At 31.1% G+C, this 19,842-nt stretch overlaps 1 protein-coding gene across 1 annotated transcript; it reads left to right on the top strand.

Annotated features, from left to right (window-relative positions):
• The first annotated feature begins 14,038 nt into the window (after positions 1 to 14,038).
• Positions 14,039 to 14,717, top strand: LOC149576465 (putative dehydration-responsive element-binding protein 2H). Its single transcript, XM_089816099.1, has one exon. It carries the CDS (start codon positions 14,120 to 14,122, stop codon positions 14,651 to 14,653), a length of 534 nt encoding a protein of 177 aa, XP_089672225.1. The 5' UTR covers positions 14,039 to 14,119; the 3' UTR covers positions 14,654 to 14,717.
• Positions 14,718 to 19,842: the final 5,125 nt, after the last annotated feature.

The following is a 19,842-nucleotide window of genomic DNA, read 5'->3' as shown; positions in this document are numbered from 1 at the left end:
ACTGCTAAAAAATCTAATAATTGGGAGTACAACATTTCTCGCAAGACTTTAAATTTAGGGAGCACAAATAGCCTATTGGCTAAATTAGCATGAATTCTTTACTCTCACTTCATTTATCATTATTTATTTTTAAAACAAAGTTAAGAGGTAGGTTACATAGGATTTCAAGTATAAGAATCTTTTTTCTAGTTTCAGTATAAGTTAGTTTGTTTAAATAATTTATGAATTTATTTAGTTATAAATTAGCTTTCATTTATATAAATGATGTAAAGATAAAATTTATAAATTAGTGTGGTTGTTTACCTAGTGCAATCACACCTTTTAGCCTGACTATATGGATATGTGGCTTTTCTCCCACTGTGTTAGACATCCCTTCTTACCAAGGAGGAGGACTCGAACACCATGCCTTCCAAGTTAGATTTGAATGGGCCAAATACCTTTATGTAGGTGCGGTTAGCATTGATAATTTATTTGGAGTCCACTTTTGTGTTGACATTTAATTTGCAATGATGGTTGTTTAGTGTTACTCAATGAATCATTGTCCTACGATCATGTGCCTTCATTCTTATCCATGGATTTTTTACTCGGATTATGGTGATTACGAGGAAGAAGAGTTATAGAATAGGAGTATTTAGGGATGAGAGGATTCAATAGTTAACTTTGTTTCAATAGATGTAGGCTTAGAATATCTTTGTTAGAGTATTTAATTTTTATTAATTTTTTAGTAGTTGGAATAATTTTATATCATTTGTTAATTTGATCTTAATAATTTTGTAAGTGGTTGATTTAATATTTAATAATTGTTATATAATTGTGTCAGTATTTGTTTATTTAATTCTTAATATTTTTATATTTTAATAGTTGTTATACAACCCTCATGATACACTTCATGTAAGTATCTTAGATCTCTTGCAACATCAACAACCACTTTCTAGTGATATTCCCATTCTAGTCATGTGGTATCCCCTCTTCTATAAGCCAAACCATGAAAAAATAATTTGTGTAAAATTTACCACTAATCTAAAGTAATAGAACAATTTGGGTTTGAAAGAAGACTATTATATATGAATTCCAATGCATACAAATAAGTTTGAATTTGAAATGCAACTAACCATACCACTAAAACTAGAGCAATATTGTAATTGAGTTTTTAATGGAGGTTGTCATCTATTAATTTCAAGGCATACAAATTATTTTGAATATAGAATGGGGCAAAGCACACCAATAAAAATAGAGTGGATATTATTGGTTTAATATTTTCACATGAATCTCAACATGCTTATTTCATGCCAATTCTTTATATTTACATGAAGTCTACATCACAAATTAATGAAGCTCAAAAAGTTTATTTGTATGCAAAATAAGTATATAATAGTAAGGATCTTTTGAAAAAAAGCCTCTCTCATGATATAGTTACCTTGAATCATGACCAGCCAATATTAATCTCTTTCTACTTGAAAATCAGAAATCAAGAAGAATATATTTTCCATTCTTGTATTAACATAAAACTATATAGCTACATATATAGTTGTGTGCCATATGCATAAAGCTACATGAAAGGAAATAATCAATTTAAGAAAGAATAGTTTAGGAAAGAATCAATCCAATATTAGAAACAATCTAATATTGCAACACCCCCCCTCAAGTTGGTGCATAGATATCCCACATGCCCAACTTGCCCAAAAACTTCAAGAACACTTGACTTAAAACTGCTTTGGTAAGAATATCGGCTAGCTGATCTTCTATTTGAATCTTAGGTAGCTCCACAATATTCTCATCCAACTTCTCCTTAATAAAGAATCTTTCTACCTCCACATGCTTTGTATGATCATGTTGAACTAGATTATGAGCAACATCACATGTTGCTTTATTGTCACAATATATTTGAATTGGTTGCCTAAGTGGACAACCCAAATCTCTTAGGAGAAGTCTTAGCCACAACGCTTCACATACTCCAAGTGCCATACCTCTAAATTCTACCTTTGCACTTAATCGTGCAACAAAATTCTATTTTTTGCTTCTGCATGTAACGAGATTACCTCCTACAAAGGTGAAATAACCTAAAGTAGAACGCATATCATCTACTGCTCTAGCCCAGTCAGCATTAGTACATGCATACACACTTTGATAATCCTCATTTTTAGTGAATAAAATTCCTTTTCTAGGAGTAGATTTTAGATACCTCAAAATTTGCATAACTACATTCATATGTTGCTCTCTGGGATTATGCATAAACTGGCTAACAATACTTAATGCATAGGCAAGGTCTGGCCTTGTGTGTGCTAAGTACATCAATCTTCCTATGAGTCTCTGGTATCTTCCTTTATCAACTGGTACCTAATTAAACTCAATGCATAACTTTAATCCTTCAACACTGGTGTATCAACGGGTTGACATGCTGACATACTAGTTTCCCATAACAAGTTTAAGGCATACTTTCTTTGAGACAAAAAGATCCCTTTATCAGATCAAGACACTTCAATCCCAAGGAAATATTTCAAGGGACCAAGGTCTTTCATTTCAAATTCTCTGAACAAGTAATCCTATGGAGCCCTCCTTTCTTTGGGATCATTTCCTGTAACTATCATGTCATCTGCATACACAATAAGTGTAGTGATCTTACCCTGCTAATTCGTTATGAATATAGTATGGTCTAAATTGCTCTAACGGTAACCAAAGGCTTTCATTTACTTTGTGAATATTTCAAACCATGCCCTCAGAGATTGTTTCAACCCATATAGCGACTTCTTTAATCTGCACACCTTCAACCTATGTATTTCTTGTATCATGTAGTCAGGAGAGAGTTCCATGTAGACTTCTTCAGATAAATCTCCATGCAGAAAAGTGTTCTTCACATGAAAGTGTTGCAATGGCCAAGCCAAGTTCATAGCTAGAGATAACAAGACTCATACTATATTGATTTTAGCTACAGGTGAAAATGTCTCTATATAATCCATCCCATAGGTTTGGGTGTACCCTTTTGCCACCAGTCTCGCCTTAAAGCATTCAATTGTACCATCTTCTTTGTACTTAACAATATAAACCCACCGACATCCAACTGGTTTCTTTCCTAGTGGATGGTCAACAAGCTCCCAGGTATTATTTTTCTATAATGATTTCATCTCCTCATTCATAGTGACTTTTCACCTTGGATCAGGTAAGGCTTCCTACACACTGTTAGGAATAGATACATGTTAGTAAACAGATTTGTCCTCTCCAAAAACACATTTACAATTGACTCTTGAATACCCAAAAGAAAGACAAACTTTGAAACTAACAATAGAATCACTTGCAATTATCTTGTCAAGTGCTCTTTGAATTTTGAAATGAAGGTACAACTCCCTCCTTTTGATTTACAATAAATGATTTTCTGGTTATGCCTTTAACCTATAAGGCAATAAAGGAATACTAGCATCCATTCATCAACATGACTGGATATTAGAATAAAAGTAGATGAACAAATTTAACTTCCTCCCTCAGAATCTTTAAACTCCAAAATATGTTTCCAATATGCAACAAAGGAAAGCTAAACTTTCACATGCAATTAATATCCACAAGAACATGAATCACAGTAGAGTAAACAATAGTATCTACTCCAAAAAGTTTAACATAACATATAAAACCATAGAATTTTATATACTTTGCCACAACTTCAGAAAATATATTCAAAGTTTTAAAGCATATAATACTTAGGAAAAAATAGTTCTAACTTAATATTCTATGGAGAGATGAACCTTTCTGATACAAGATTGAAAATAAACTAAATTGTCTTCCCTTTCCTTTAGAAGTGCAGACTCCTTCAAAATGGGAGGAACCCATTTACAATAGAATTTCCTATTTTTAAAGAAATCCTATCCAAGTCATTTCTCAACTACCCTAACTCCCTATTACATTAATAATTAATTCTTTAAAGAATTAATCATTTTAAAAATTTCTTTCCAATTTACCCTACCAATACTAATTACAATAATAATAATTAATTCCTTTAAAAAATAATTAATTATTTTAAATCATTCTTTTCCAAATATAATTCTTCTACTTTCACCCTCATATGATAATTAATTCATTATAGAATTAATCATATGAGAAATTAGAGTAATGGTTTAATAATTAATGACTTTGTATTTAACTTGAATATATTTAATTCATTAAAGAATTAAATAATATAAATGCAAAATAATTTGTAAATTTTAAAGGTTTCTAATTTCTCATGTTGTTGAGTTAAGACAGGAAATATTTAGGGTTCCAAAACCCTAGCTAACAATACAGTAGATAATTGATTTACAAATAACTAATTTGATTCTAACAAACAATGGTTAGACACATAATGACTCATAGGATATTTAACTTTACTAGAAAGTTCAGGTTCATATATGGATTTAGGGATACCTTTGGTGAGATGTTGAGGTAGCTATTTTCTAGATGGTTCAGGAACATCCTTGGTAAGCAATTGGTGTAGTGTGAGGGACTCGGATGGAGGTGGACCCATAGCTTACATTTCTGGGTGTTCATCACTACTTTGATCCAAAGTTTTACCTACTTCTTGATTAAAATTTTTAGAGAGTTCCCCTTGTTTAGAGATGTCCAAGCTACCATATCTTTAGGGATTTGAACCTCCACATCTTCAGAGGTGTTATCCAAATTTTCAAAGATGTCCAAGCTACCTACATCTTCAGAGGTGTGATCATCCTAGTCTAGAGTCTGAATTTCCTTTTGGCACTCCCCTTGTAGTTGAGGCTCAGAGGAAAAATACATTGAGTCTTCATGAAAAACTACATCCAATGTAATAAACATTCATTGGGTTGGAGGATGATAGCATTGGTGCCCCTTTTGATAAGCAACATATCCTAGAAAGACACATCATAGTGCTTGAGGAGATAACCTTTTGTGTTGATGGTTATGGAGGTGTACCAGAGCTACACAATGAAAGATGTGAGGAGGTAAATTCGGGATAGCTAGAGAAACAACTATCTCATCAAGAGCCTAGGATGGTGTCTGGAAATCAATAGTGTTGGAGGGTACCTAGTTGATCAAATATGCTACAGAGGTAAGTGCTTCACCCCAATAGGATAATGGTATATGGGCTTCTATCAAAGAAGCATGGAAAACCTCCAAAACATGATAATTTTTTCTCTCAGCTAACCCATTCTACTGAGGTGTATTAGAACAAGTAGTTTGATGAATAGTTCTGTGTGCTTCCAGATACTGCTAAAGTTCAAAACTCAAATATTCAGCTCCATTGTCACTATGAAGAACTTGAACTTGTGCATTGTACTGAGTATGATTCATGTTATAAAAATATTTAAACAAGTTCACATCACTTTTAGACTTCATTAAGCATACCCAAGTCATCAGGTAGTACAATCATCAATAAAAGTAACAAACCAACATTATCCACCCAAGGTAGTGACTTTGGATGGACCCCAAACATTAGAATGTATGATCATAAATGGAACTAGACTTTTATTCAAAGTTAATGGAAAAGAAGCACGATGGCTTTTTACAAGTTCACAAACTTCACACCAGAAGCTAGAACCATCAAATTTTGCATATAAACTAGGAAATAATTTCTTTAGGTAACCAAAGGAAGCATGTCCTAGACGTCGATGCCATAACTAGATTTTAGATTTTTACTTGTCCCTCTTAGAGCCATCCATTGCTAAAGCTTGATGTAGCTTGTTCGAACTCTTTGACACCTATTCCAAGTAATACAACTTCCCTCACCTAACACCACAACCAATCATTTTCCTCGTTTGGATGTCCTTAATCACATAAAAATCAGGCCAAAAAATTACAACACAAAGTAAAGTAGTGGTGATTTAGGAAACTAACAACAAATTGTAGTCCAAAGATGAAACCACTAAAATAGAATCTAGATTCAAAGTATTAGTGAGAGGTAAGGATCCTTCTCCAATAACTGGGGCCTGAGATCCATTGGTAGTGGAAACAATTTTTTGTGAGGATAGCTTAAGGGATGAGACCTATCTAGAATCAAATGCCATATGATCTACAACACCAAAATCAATTATCCATGAACTATTAGAAACAAGTGTAGACATATTTAAAAAATTACCACCATTACATGCCATTGCTGTTAATGCCAAGATCTGTCCAACAACATTATCCTCTATCTTTGTTTCAACAAACGCTACACTGGAGGTCTTCTTAGAATTCTTCTTCTGTAAATTGCGGCTATGATCCCACGATTCTGGATACCCAACAAGTTCAAAGTAGTGACTTTTGGTATGACCAATTTGATTGCAATGGGTGCATTTGTAGGTGGATTTATTAGCACCATTAATGATCTTAGCTAGGTTTTGAGGAGGCCCATTCTGATTAGATTAGTTTTGAGTCACTATGGCTGAACCTTCAGTCTTTTCTAGTTCTCCAATCATTATTGTGCATCAAATAGATTCATGACAGACCAATGCATAATATGCTTCTAATTCGAGAATAGGATCCTTTCTCAAAATTTCACCACAAACTTGTTCGAAGCCACCATCTAATCCAACAAGATAATATGCATCCTTTATAGTTGAACTAATTTTTTTGTAAGATTCAACATTGTTCTCACTTTCCATGATCACTTTATCATGATGATCCAACTCACCAAAAATCTTGATTAATTCTCCATAATACGTAGAGAATGTTCTGCCATTCTATTTGGTAGAGAAAGCCCTCTTATTCAAGAAAAAAACTTGCAATTCATCTGCTCCATCATAAAAAGGCTTAGAAAGAGCTTTCCAAATATCTCGAGTGGTGGGTAAGTGAATCTATCGCTTCATAATTTCTAGGGACATAGATATCAATAGCCATCTTTTGACCTTTTGATTATTTGCATACCACTTCTCATATCCATCATCCTTCTTGGTAGGTGGTTGTGAGTTACCACGAATGAAAGAGAGTTTCTCCTTCTCAGCAATATGCATCTCCATGATTTGAGACCACAAATCATAGTTTATTTTATTGAGTGAATCATAGTTTATTTCATTGAGTGTAATCCCTTCCTTAAGTGATAAACCTTTGGATTGAATAATAATGGCAGTAGATTTTCTCTCAAATAATTTCAAATCTAAATCAGCCATGGTTCAATGAAGGGATACAAATGATTCAAGCTTCAAAGCTTTGATACCAACTTGAAAATCAGAAATCAAGAAGAAATACATATATAGTTGTGTGCCATATGCATAAAGTTACAGGAAAGGAAAGAATCAATTTAGAAAAGAATATTTTAGGAAAGAATTAGTTTAGGAAAGAATCAATCCAATATTGCAACATTGCTCGCATTCAAATTCTTCATAGTGAATGCTCTTGTAGTAATGGACCCAATAGTTTTATTCTGGTCTTTTCCCTGTCTTTAAATTTACAGTCATATTAAACTAATATTTATTATGCATACAGACGATGAGCCTCAATATTTTACCAAATAATCATGAGAGTTCCCTTAAATCAATTAACAGTCCATTTCAACAAATAATGACAATTACTCTAACATCCTCACCTATCCATTAGCTATACTTCCTTGAGAAGACAATGATACTTCTAAAGGAGATTTTTCATGATAATACATCAAGATTTGAAGCCTACAATGCAACTATAAACATTGCATATTTTAGAGGTCTGATGATAATAGAAAAGAAAGTCATGAAATCCATTTGATCAATGCCTTATATAAGTCACAAATTATAAGTTGTACAAAAGTCCCCTACAAAAATCACAAATATTTTCACCCAAGTTCAAATCAATAGAGAAAACAATGTTAAAAGACACAAAAGGAGATATCCAAGTAGCATGTAAAGTATGAAACACTTCGTCCTCTGTGGTGTAGGCAATGACAAAAACTACTTCAAACCCCTCATTTTATAGGACAACTTGGCATTTTAAACTGGTTGATGTGATTTTAGTACCTGAATCATGGTTAGCCCCAACACTTAAACCTCTTCTATGACCAGTTTTTCTATCTATATAACCCTCATTGTGCCTATCATCCCAATAAATATTTTTTTCCACCAATTCTATTATAAATTTAGAATCCTTATTAATGAAAATAATTTCTTTGAAATGTTTAGCAAGAGTACATTTATTGTTAGAACTTAGTATCACATGAATTCATAAAGTCTCTCCTCTTCAACAAGGGCACATCATCAAGCTTCAACTCCACAATTTCTTGTGTACTATAGTCACTACATTTTTCTAATAAGTTATTATTACTTCCACAAGATGTAGAAAGAAATGAGGGAAAATCATTCTTTTCCCTGTCATCAAGTTGAATCCACTAGTTGAATTGCTTAGTGTTTTTTCAATGTTAGTTGTTTGATTCTAAATAGTCATTACAATTTTAATATGAAGAGTAAATCGTCTTTCAATTTTTAAAATTTGAAAATTTAATAATTCCATGGAAAATAAGTAAATATTTGCATTTTAGAGAGTACATTGCAAAATTCATTAATACTAATCATCTATAAAAAATTTAATCAATTTTCACAATTTTAATAAATAGTTTGATAAATTTATTTATAACTAAACATCTGTAAAATTTTATATTTTTTAATATATTAAAATTATTATAATTTGTGAAAGGCAAAATTATTGATTTTGATTTAAAAATCTAAAAATAATCAGTAAAATTTGTAAGCTTACTTTTACTATAGAATTAATGTCTTTTTTCTTAATTAAATGTGTATTGAAAGAAAAGTATAATTACTTAATTTTATTTGAAGGTATATTATTTAGTTTAAATTAAGTTAGTAGACCTATACTTTAATTTTAAAAATAAAAATAAATAGATAAATTTTATTTTACATAATTAGATTTAGGAAGAAGTCAAATTCGCTTAATCATTTTTTTGGAAGAAATTGTGTCTAGTTTGTATAGTAATTCTAGCACAAAAGATGTATAAAGTAGGTAATGTAGAAGTATTTTACTTTAAAGAAAATTAGATCATTTAGAGACATTTGAGATTCTTAAATTTTAATTCAAAAAGAGTAATATGATGCTTAAGCATGATATCAATTTTTTCAACATTTTATTTTTATATAGACGAAGTTCGACATTCATATTAATTACTTTTAAAATTTTGGTTTCTTTACATTTAAAAATTGTCCACTCCCATGTAAATAGTTATAAAATAGAAGGCCATGTTGGAATATAATATTGAAAGATTTTAGTAAAGACAATTTATCTAGAAATTATCCCTCCTATTCAAATTCAGTGAAATATTCCTCCTATTTAAATTTAGTGAAAATTAATATGAAATAGAAACTCAACTGGTTCAAAACTCCATTGGTTTAACTTGAGCTATTTGGAAATAAAAAATAGAAGCCATAAAATTTTTGTGAGAGTGATTTCCTTGGTCATGGTGACTATAGATACTAAAATGTTCCTCCACAAAATGAAGTCATTAAAAATCGTTGTGATAGTACTTCCTTGGTCCTTGTGACTATAGATACTAAAATGCTCCTCTTATTTCAAATTAATATGAAATAGAAATTGAATTGTTTTACATTCATTGATGCATCTTGTACTATTTCAAAATATAAAATAAAAGTCACAAATCAAAGTTAGTGTAGTTATGAAGGGAGAGATAAAGAGGGGGGCAAGAAATAGCAAGAGGAGACAAACAAGATAAATAGATAGAATAAAGGCATATGAGATCATAGATGGATAGTAGACAAGGATAGTTATGAAGTGAGAGATAAAGAAGAAGGGAGAGAAATAGTAAGATGAGATGGCCAAGATAAATAGATAGAACAAAGATATATGAGGTGGTATATGGATAGTAGATAAATAGATATATAGTATAATATTTAATATTCTATACCTAATAGATGGATTCATTCCTTTTATTAGTATTCATAAATAATTTGTAATACAATTTAACAACTTTTGGTTGTCACTCCAATGTAGTATATGACAGAAATGCAAATAGATATATGCATACATGTGATAGGAAGAGAGACAAGGTGGGATAGGCATAGAGATGTAGAGGGACATGTAAATATAGAGAGATATAGAGACCATGGAAATAGATTAAAGTCAATTTTGAACTATTAATTTCAAAAAGTCAAGTGGTCATTTTCATATAGAAAATGATAGTTAGATGGATAGGGAGATGAGTGGAGAGAGGGAGGGAGATCGAGTAAGTTGAATAATAGAAAGAGATAAGAGAGATAGAGAGGTGAATAACTAATAGATATATAATTGTGCTTTTGTGTGTGTGTGTATGTGTGTGTGTGTGTGTGTGTGTGTGAGAGAGAGAGAGAGAGAGAGAGAGATTCTACCCATGTGATAAGCTATTACTATACACAATTGTCAATGGCTTGTGTTATAGAAGGTAAAAATTGACATTGGAAAAATAGAAAGACAATGTCTGACATTTATAGCTATGTCTAGAGTGAAATCTTTAGATGATTTCTACAATTCATTTTCTTTTGTGTTTAACACATACTCCAAAATGCCAAATAACTCATATACAATTATATGAAAAATAGAAGAATCTCTCCTATATTGATAGATACTCAAAACAAAATGTAATTATTTTTACATTGTTGAACAATAAGAATAATGACCAAACTTTTATTTTTCAATAACACATGATCACTATTATATATATATATATATATATATATAAAACTAAACCCTTGCACTTTTAAAGGTGGAAGTGCTAGTTATATTAACATTCAAATCATGTAGTTAAAACAGCTTTAAAGTTTGCACTTCAGACGGATGACAAAGCCTATGGTTTCAGACCATGCCGATAAATCCCGACAGTAGAAGTCTTCGGAAGTGATAATATATTAAAAACAGAACACAGAAGAAGAAGAAACCAGAGGAAAGAAACCAAAGGAGAAACCCAGAAAATGGGCTCTGCTGAACACAGGCCCAGTCTATTAATTTATAGACAAATACATAATAAATGTTGTTTACACTGTAGTAGAAAGTTAGCTGAAATAATTATAAGGAACAGTTGAGATGGATGGTGATTGACTAGTTGGTCTGTATTGGACACATGCAGAAATTTCTCCTTGATCTGTGCTGGGCGGCTGGTCTGTGCCGACCATATTTGAGATAATTAATTTATTTCAACAGGAAGTGCAAAAAAAAGATAGAAAGATGTTTGATGTCTATGAAATAACATAACGCAGTGAACGAGCACAAATTTGATCTTTGGTGAATAAACAATCTCTCTGCGCCGCAAAACAACAAACGATCAATTTCATATTTGATGAATACATTTTGGTGCAGCTACTCATGTCTCCGCGTTCCGATTGGATGGTTCTCGGCAGATATTTGCAGGTAGCTTCAATCCAACGTAATGTTTCTGATTGGTTTGTCAAATTACACGACAGTAATATTTGATGGTCAACTATTCTCATCGTTGCATCCTAATACCCATTCAATTGTTTTCTTCATTTTTTCTTCTACAACCCAAAATGTACATCTGTCAGAGATAGAAGAATTTTTTTAAATTATTGTGTAGGTTTTTCATTTTATTTTTAAAATTAATAAGGGAAAAGAGGACATACAATGAAACAAAAACCATACTTGACTACTGAAATTAGTTTTCCAACAAATCTATATAATTTTTTATAAGAGTAGTTTTGAGTGGCTAAAATAATTTGAGTTTTACAAGATAAAATGATAGGTTATTTCCCATGAAATTCCTACTTTATAATTTTTTATAAGAGTAGTTTTTGAGTGGGTAAAATAATTTGAGTGTAACAAGATAAAATGATAGGTTATTGAAGGATTTTAGATTTTGTTTATATTTTTAAAAAAATATGTTTATCTTTAGAAGTATTGACAGTTGATAAAATTTTATGAATATCAATGTAATACCTATTCTTAAGTAGCTATGCCAACATTATTACATTCATTCTAAACAAAATAAATACAATCTTATAATATGTCGATTTCATGTAGAATGTCTCTAGAGCTAGAAGAAGGGGAAATATCTTTAAAAGCTGATGAAGAACTTTAGATTGCTCATTGAACTTTCAAAACCCCTTAGTGGCGTCCCATAGAGACAATTTCTTACATTTACAACATTGCTCAATGCAACTTGAACACCATTGAACTTTCCTCTGAATTTTTAATTTACCTTAAAAATCATATTTGAGATTAATCTCCTTAGGTTCACAACTATTAGTAAGTGAAAAAAGCATTCCCTTTCTTGACATTGATTGTTTGCATCTAAATGATATGATATGTAGTAGCACTCCTTGTTGCACTATATAACAATATCATCATGGGGCAAGCAATTACCTTCAAAATCATATTTGAGATTAATCTTAGGTTCACAAATATTAGTAAGTGAAAAAATCATTCCCTTTCTTGACATTGATTGTTTGCATCTAAACGATATGATATGTAGTATCACTCCTTGTTGCACTATATAACAATATCGTTATGAGGCAAGCAACTAAATTCATTCTCTAAATTCATGAACAATGCACATCTTTGTACTACACGAAGGGTCTTCATCGTCTATTGCCTCTAGTACAAAATTTTAACTCAATATAGCCAAGGCATGATACAAATTATCCATTGGCTTTAATACCATATGTTTATGGAAAATTAAATGTCAATGTTTCATTTATGAATAATAGTGGGGATTTATAGGGATACATGGGCGTGCTTAAGAATAGACAATTGATTAAAATGCATAATTTTCAATATAATATCTATTGTAAGTAGGTACGGTAACATATATCACCTTATCTTATTTTTGCATGATAATGCAAAGGGAGTTGTAGATGAAAAATATAACTTTCATTTACATCTAGAAATGGAGGAGACTTTTGTAGCGATATACCCAATACATGATCCTTGCTATTTTTTAAAAAAAATAAGAAGATAATTATATATTCAAAGAGGAAATCAAATTATTTTTAATTGATAGTAAATGACATTTCTCTTACAATCGTGGTAATTATTCAATACTGTATAATGATATAAACTATTACTAGTTTTTTTTTTAGTTTTTTTGATAGGTAATGGGCTTAAACCTTGATTTTTATTATTTACTTATATTATTTGTCAAAATTTATTATTATTATTATTATTATTATGTGTTAAGTTCAATTAGAATTGAACGCACACTTCACCTTTGTGATGTAGGCTCTTACATGTTAGTAGTTTGTTTCGGATCGATTATTATTCATCCTATTTTAAGAAAAAGTTCCATTTTCAAATTAAATATATGAAAAAATAAGATATGTATTTCATCTTAAAAATTAATGGAATTAGGAACATCTCAGAATCTCTCTCACACACACATATATATCACCATACATAAACTATGACATCGATTTTTTATCTTAGAATTCAGGTATGACTAGAATTGGTCTTATTAAACTGTTTTTTAACATTAATTAAAATTTTTAAATAAAAATTTATATTATTAATTTAAAAAAAATATTATGTATATTTTTAAAATTTTAATAATAAGATAACTAGAGCAACGAATCGCTTCTTCCCTCTCTTCCTTGTGACATTAAACAGCTGATGTAAAAAATAAGAATAATGACAGTGATGATGATTGGGGAGGCCCCAGTGACGTCGAAAACAATCGAATTCAGAGGTAGATCGAAATCTAACATTTTTTTAACTCCAACTTTGCCGTTGTTTCAGTCGAGGTATGAACAACACTTCGCTGTAAATTCATAGGAACCTGTGGTGCGAGTCCACTGTAACGCGTTAAACCGACGAAATGATCTGTCGACGCTCCTGCTACAGGTGGAGTAATTAAATCAACTTGAAAGTTTAGAGTTTACACAGACGCCAAAGCCTATGCTTTCTGGCGGCGCCGACAATTTGCATTTTACACGGACGTGACGCAGTTAACGAGCTCAGGTTGCTCCATTGAGACGCAATCTGATTTAAATGCATACAAACTTGGCGAGAAAGTCATCTCCGAGCTGCAAACAAGGAAATGGTCATTTTCATTTTTTAACTTTCTGACTCAATTTCCTTTTATTTTTTTTTGTTTTGGCTTACCTTTTAACCGCGTCCGCTTTGGATGGTCCGAGGTAGACAACGTGTGGAGAAAGCTTTGCAGCCAAGCAATTTCAGTTTAAAAGGAATGCTTCGCTATGGTTTTCGAGAGTTGAAATGAAAGATGGCAAAAACTGCGAGAGGGCAGAGAGAGGAGAAAGTAAATGAGGTGCTAGACAGATGGCGGGTGTCGAATTCAAGCGAGCAGCAGATGAAAAAGAGAAGAAGAGGAGGGGCAGTTAACAAGGGATCCACAAAAGGGTGTATGAAGGGAAAGGGGGGTCCTGAAAATGGGCTGTACAGTTACAGAGGAGTTCGGCAGAGAAAATGGGGAAAATGGGTAGCTGAAATTAGAGAGCCCAACAATGGCAAGCGCCTGTGGCTGGGTACTTTCGAGACAGCGTATGAAGCCGCTGTTGCATATGACCGTGCCGCTCAAGTCATGTACGGATCTTCTGCCTACCTCAATAATCCTCCTCTCTCTACTCCACCTGAGGGTCAGGATTGTAGTCACTCTGGCGGCACCACTTTTGACATGGAGCAAGTGGATATAAGTGAGATTAATATAGACGAGATTATGATGATGTTTAGTGATGAAGGGGAAGAGAAGTCGACTACCGACCTTTCTTCCTCTCTTTCTGAAGAGCTTGGTTTGTAAAATTACATTAGATACTGTTTTATGCTGATTCATAATGATTACATTCTATTCATGATTTCCTTCATTTTTCTTCTACAGCGGATAATTTACAGTTGAGACAGTGGTTTTTTCAGATTGGTTTAAACATTTCCTTCTCTTTAAAGGAGTTAGATCATTTCTTTCCCATGACAGTGTTTAGTAGAATCGTTTGCCTACGTGCAAGAGAGCATCTACACGGTATTTCTCTATTCATGTGATGAAATAAGAGTTGAGCAACAATTGAAGAAAAGAGGGCACGCAATGGAAACCAAAACAGAGTTGAATAAGCTTGCACACAGTTTTTTCCACAAATTTTTATGTTTAGTATGAAAATTTTTAATTTATAATTTAAAAAATCAACTTTCCCTTGTTAAAATCACTTCAATGTTATACAGGGCTAAAAACACTCAATTGTTATAGGAGCGAATGACGAATATTTTAAGCTTTTTAAAAAAAAATTAGTGTTTAAAAAAATACTTTTCTATTTTAATTTATTTTTAATTTTTATTATTTCAAAATATATTTAATCAAATCAATCAAATAAGAATATATATATATATATATATATATATATATATATATATATATATACACATGTATATGTATACATACACACACACATATATATGAATGTGTGTGTATGTATGATATATGTATGTATGTATGTATGTATGTATGTATGTATGTATGTACATGTATATGTATACATACATACATACATACATACATATATATATACATACATATATATATATATATATATATATGTATATATATGTATAAATGTATATGTATATATATACATATGTATATATGTATATGTATATATATACATATGTATATACATATACATATATGTATATATGTATATGTATATACATATATACATATATATATACATATACATATATGTATATATGTATATGTATATACATATATACATATATATATATATACATATACATATATACACATATATATATGCATATGTATATACATATACATATATATGTATATGTATATATATATATACATATATGTATATACATATACATATACATATATACATATACATATATACATACATATATACATATACATACATATATACATATATACATATATACATATATATATATATATATATATATATATATATATATATATATACATATATATATATATATATATATATATATATATATATATATATATATATATATAATTTTTTTTCTTAAAAATAAAAAATTGCAATCTTGTAATCTTTAAAATTGTCTTAAAAGACAATAAAAATAGAAAATTGTTTAAATGAAATCTCATACTCCAATTTAATTATTTTCACTGCATTATAGAAATGTGAAAAAATTAAACTATTATTTTATATGTATTATCATTGTTTTTTTTTCAATTTTAAGTTAGCATAATGAATTATCTTTTATTATAGTAAAAGAAGGTTTTGAAGGGACCTAAAACTATGAAGAACCTCCATCTTACTGTTACGAGCTCTCGATATAATCTTAAATTATTTTTATCTAAAGGAAAAACCATTTGAAAAGGGCAAAAGGTGCAATAGGGATCTCCCTTTCCATGCTTAACATATCACATGAATCCTCCCTATTAAGTTTCAAACATGGCATGAATTGTGTCTAAAATCCAATGATACTCAAATTTGTCTCCACTTTGGGAAACTCTATGGGATTGAGTGCTCCTTGCATTAGAGAAGGAAGCCACTAGAATTTCCTCATGAATCTATTTTTCATGGCCTTCTCTTCAATCTTCTTCTTACCTTTCTTGATTATTGACATATTAGTTGTGGCCATAGTACTAACAATAGTAAAGAAGGACACATTAGCAAGGGAGGGAAAAGTAGAAGAAATAGTCTCTTTAGCCATGACACGAATGCTAGAAGGTGAGGGAAAGGGGAGAACTCCATAATACCTTACTTCTTCCATGAGGGTTTATGCCAACCCATCATAGACTTACTCATCATATTGCTAGATATAGTGGTAGTCTTAATTTCCATAGAGTGGACATAGAACTCCTCCACTAAGTCTATATCTTTTCCTCTTGGTTTGTTGCTAGGTTTTCCTTTAGACTTGGGGGTTTTCTTTGTCTCGAAGGATGACTCATACTTCTATTTCCTATATTTGAAGTATCATTGTCATCATATAATTCTTCATTTGTTTCCCCTATAGAAGTGTCTTCATCGTTAGTGGGATTAGAGGGTGTGGAAATAGCTTTATAATATTAAAAAATGAGCACAGACAAACCCTCATGGAGAATAAGGTTTTTGTCTAGGATTCTTCCCATGGTATTTAAAACTGGCATTAAGGTACAATAAAAGATAAAATGAAATAGAAACCCTCACATTATGGAAAGTGTGGTTTAATGAAACAAAATGGTGCCCATAAGTATGAGTGGAACACCCATCCAACACAATGTAATCCATGAGCGCTTTAAGGACATCTCTTCATACCTTTTGTCAGATTGAATGACTCATAGTTGATCTTCTATCCCCTATTCTTTCCCCTAATCTCCCATTCCTCATTGATTTTAAGTAATCTATGAATAGAAGGGTCTAATTATTTTTAGTCCCTATGAAATTTCATCTCATCTATAGGAATCACAATAACCTCCACCACCACATTATTAGATGTAGGCCTTCCTCCCAAACAAAAGAACATTCATGTCCTTTTGACCCCAAGAAAAATGATTGTTAGCATTAGGTTTCTAGCCATAAAGATGTTCAAGATATAGATTTAGGCTTCCTTCCTTTAAGATATTCCACACATTGTGATGGGTCTTGAGGCTTTCACAATTGATGGGATCAACTCTTTTTCTATCAGCTACCATTTCTAACAACATAGAACTCTAAAATAAAACACAAATTAAGAGAGGAAAAATAGAAACAAAGTATTAAAAAAAAAAAAACCAAAATCTATGTGAGATTAAATCTCTATAATAATCTAATGAGTTGTCTACATGGGTAAGGAATTTTGAAATTGCAACCAAAAAATTGTATTATCAACATTCATAACACAATTAGTACTCATAATATTAAAAAATGCATCTTCTTCATTTCACACTCTTCATATGGTCTTGCCTTGTGGTTAAAATCATGGTATAAACAGCTTGAAACATATGAGCCCATAACAAGCCTTATAAACACCAAAAAATGTGCATATTAACAAAAGATACTTTAAAGCCAATGCATTTTCTATTTTTAACAATATTTACAAATCTTTATCCCAAATGATGAAGCTACCCATGCACATGGAGTTGAACAAACACTACATGGTATACTTGCACCATCTTCTACACCATTCAATGGCTGTTATTCATATATCACTTTAAATTGTTCTATAAATACAAAATTATTTACTTTTATAAGATTTGGCTGATTAATCAATAACATGTCATGAACAAAAACTAATGCACATGTATCTTCTCTACATAAAACACCAATGTCATTAGGTCACTAATGAGGACCACATCCTCTATAGTGGAACTGTTGGTGTTTGAAAGCTACTGAACAAAAAAATGTTCAATACCAGAATGATTACAATCATATAACCTAAGGATTAGTTAATTCCTATCATCAATTACATAAGTAAACCATTTTGATCCAACTTCAAGAAAACCAAAGGATGGCTTCCTACTCTTTTGACTCTGCTAAACCAAGGCGGATGTACCTAGGGATGATTCTAATGCAAACTACTGTGTAGAGATTCTTTTAGTTTCATTCTGATTCTCATCTATCACCTACTAACTCATGAGCAGTTTACTTCATTTTTTTTAATGTTCTCAGACTTGCATGCATCCCTTATCAATAGATCTAGTCATCATTCTCCTTGAATTTACAAATATTCCTGACAATAGCAGCTACCTCAGATTCAGAGAATAGATATAAATGAGTATTGAAAAGCATTTATAACTTTGAACAATATTGAATGAAAAATAATTTTGATTTTATAATTGTTTTGCTATGCAGCAGTAGAAATTATCCTTGTTCACCTCTGACTTATGAGACCAGTGCCTTATCCAATGGGCATAAAATTGACTATTGGCGGGAGATCTATTTCAAATAACTTGTAAATAAATTAATCAATTGTAATCACCCATTCTCATTCTTATGAAATATCCTTTTCATAAATTCATAAACCCTACTAATTTACTGAAGCATTTATATAATTCCTTGAATTAAAAGAAACAATGAAATCAGTATACAACCCATCCAGATTGCATTCAATCAATTTAAACCTTATTTAAATGACTTAAAAGGAAATAAACACATAAAATGGAGACAGAAATTGATGACACAAATATAATGCAAATACCCTTTTGTATTATCTTTTTAGATGACTAATACAATGACCAATAGAAATGAAAGCCTAGAATAGCTTAGTGATTTTGTCATTTCAATATATTGTCAGAAAGTACAACTGGAAAACAAACTTAGAACAACTACACACTATTGGACAGACTATATTTTCTCAAAAGACTCAAAATTATACAAAATTCGGACCATCAAATTACCTTAAAAACTCACTTTTATAAGCATGAGTTGCAACAAACAAAGGGAAAATGTGATTGCAAGGTGTCCTTTTACAAAAATGAATATTCTACCCCTTTACAAAAATATCCAGACACCTTAACTCAAAAAGAAACAATAGAAACAACCACAAATAACAGCTGGAGCATCAAATCTTTAACTTTGTCTTTTTCTCTAACTGCTCCCTATTGGTAAAGCTTTGATTTCTATGATCGCTTCCCAAACAAATACTTCTCTTTTGGTGGGCCATTCACATTCCTTGATTGTTGTTAGTTCATCAACAATTTTCTACCACCTAACATCAATAATCACCCTTCCTTCTATGGTAAACCTATTCATTTCAGTTTCAACCTTGAATAGGGTATCAATTAATTCATTGAAAAGACACTCATCAATACCATCTTGGAAAATGGATACCACTTGTGGCAAGTCTATAATGTGATCAAAAGAACTAGACCACTCATTAAAATCCTTTATTTTTTCATCAGAATTAATAACAGAAAGAATTAAAGAATAGAAACCATTTGTCAGCACTCTCATTTTGCTTTGAATTACTGCCAGCTTCCCTGTGAAGATTTGCAATAAGTCTTTCACTTTATCCATACCTTCCTTCATAGTA

The sequence above is a fragment of the Cupressus sempervirens genome, chromosome 1 (assembly GCF_028749045.1).
Source record: "Cupressus sempervirens isolate cs-2001-9-10 chromosome 1, ASM2874904v1, whole genome shotgun sequence".
Classification (NCBI taxonomy): domain Eukaryota; kingdom Viridiplantae; phylum Streptophyta; class Pinopsida; order Cupressales; family Cupressaceae; genus Cupressus; species Cupressus sempervirens.
Note: the sequence above shows the minus strand (reverse complement) of the source record. Positions and strands in the feature narration are given on the sequence as shown.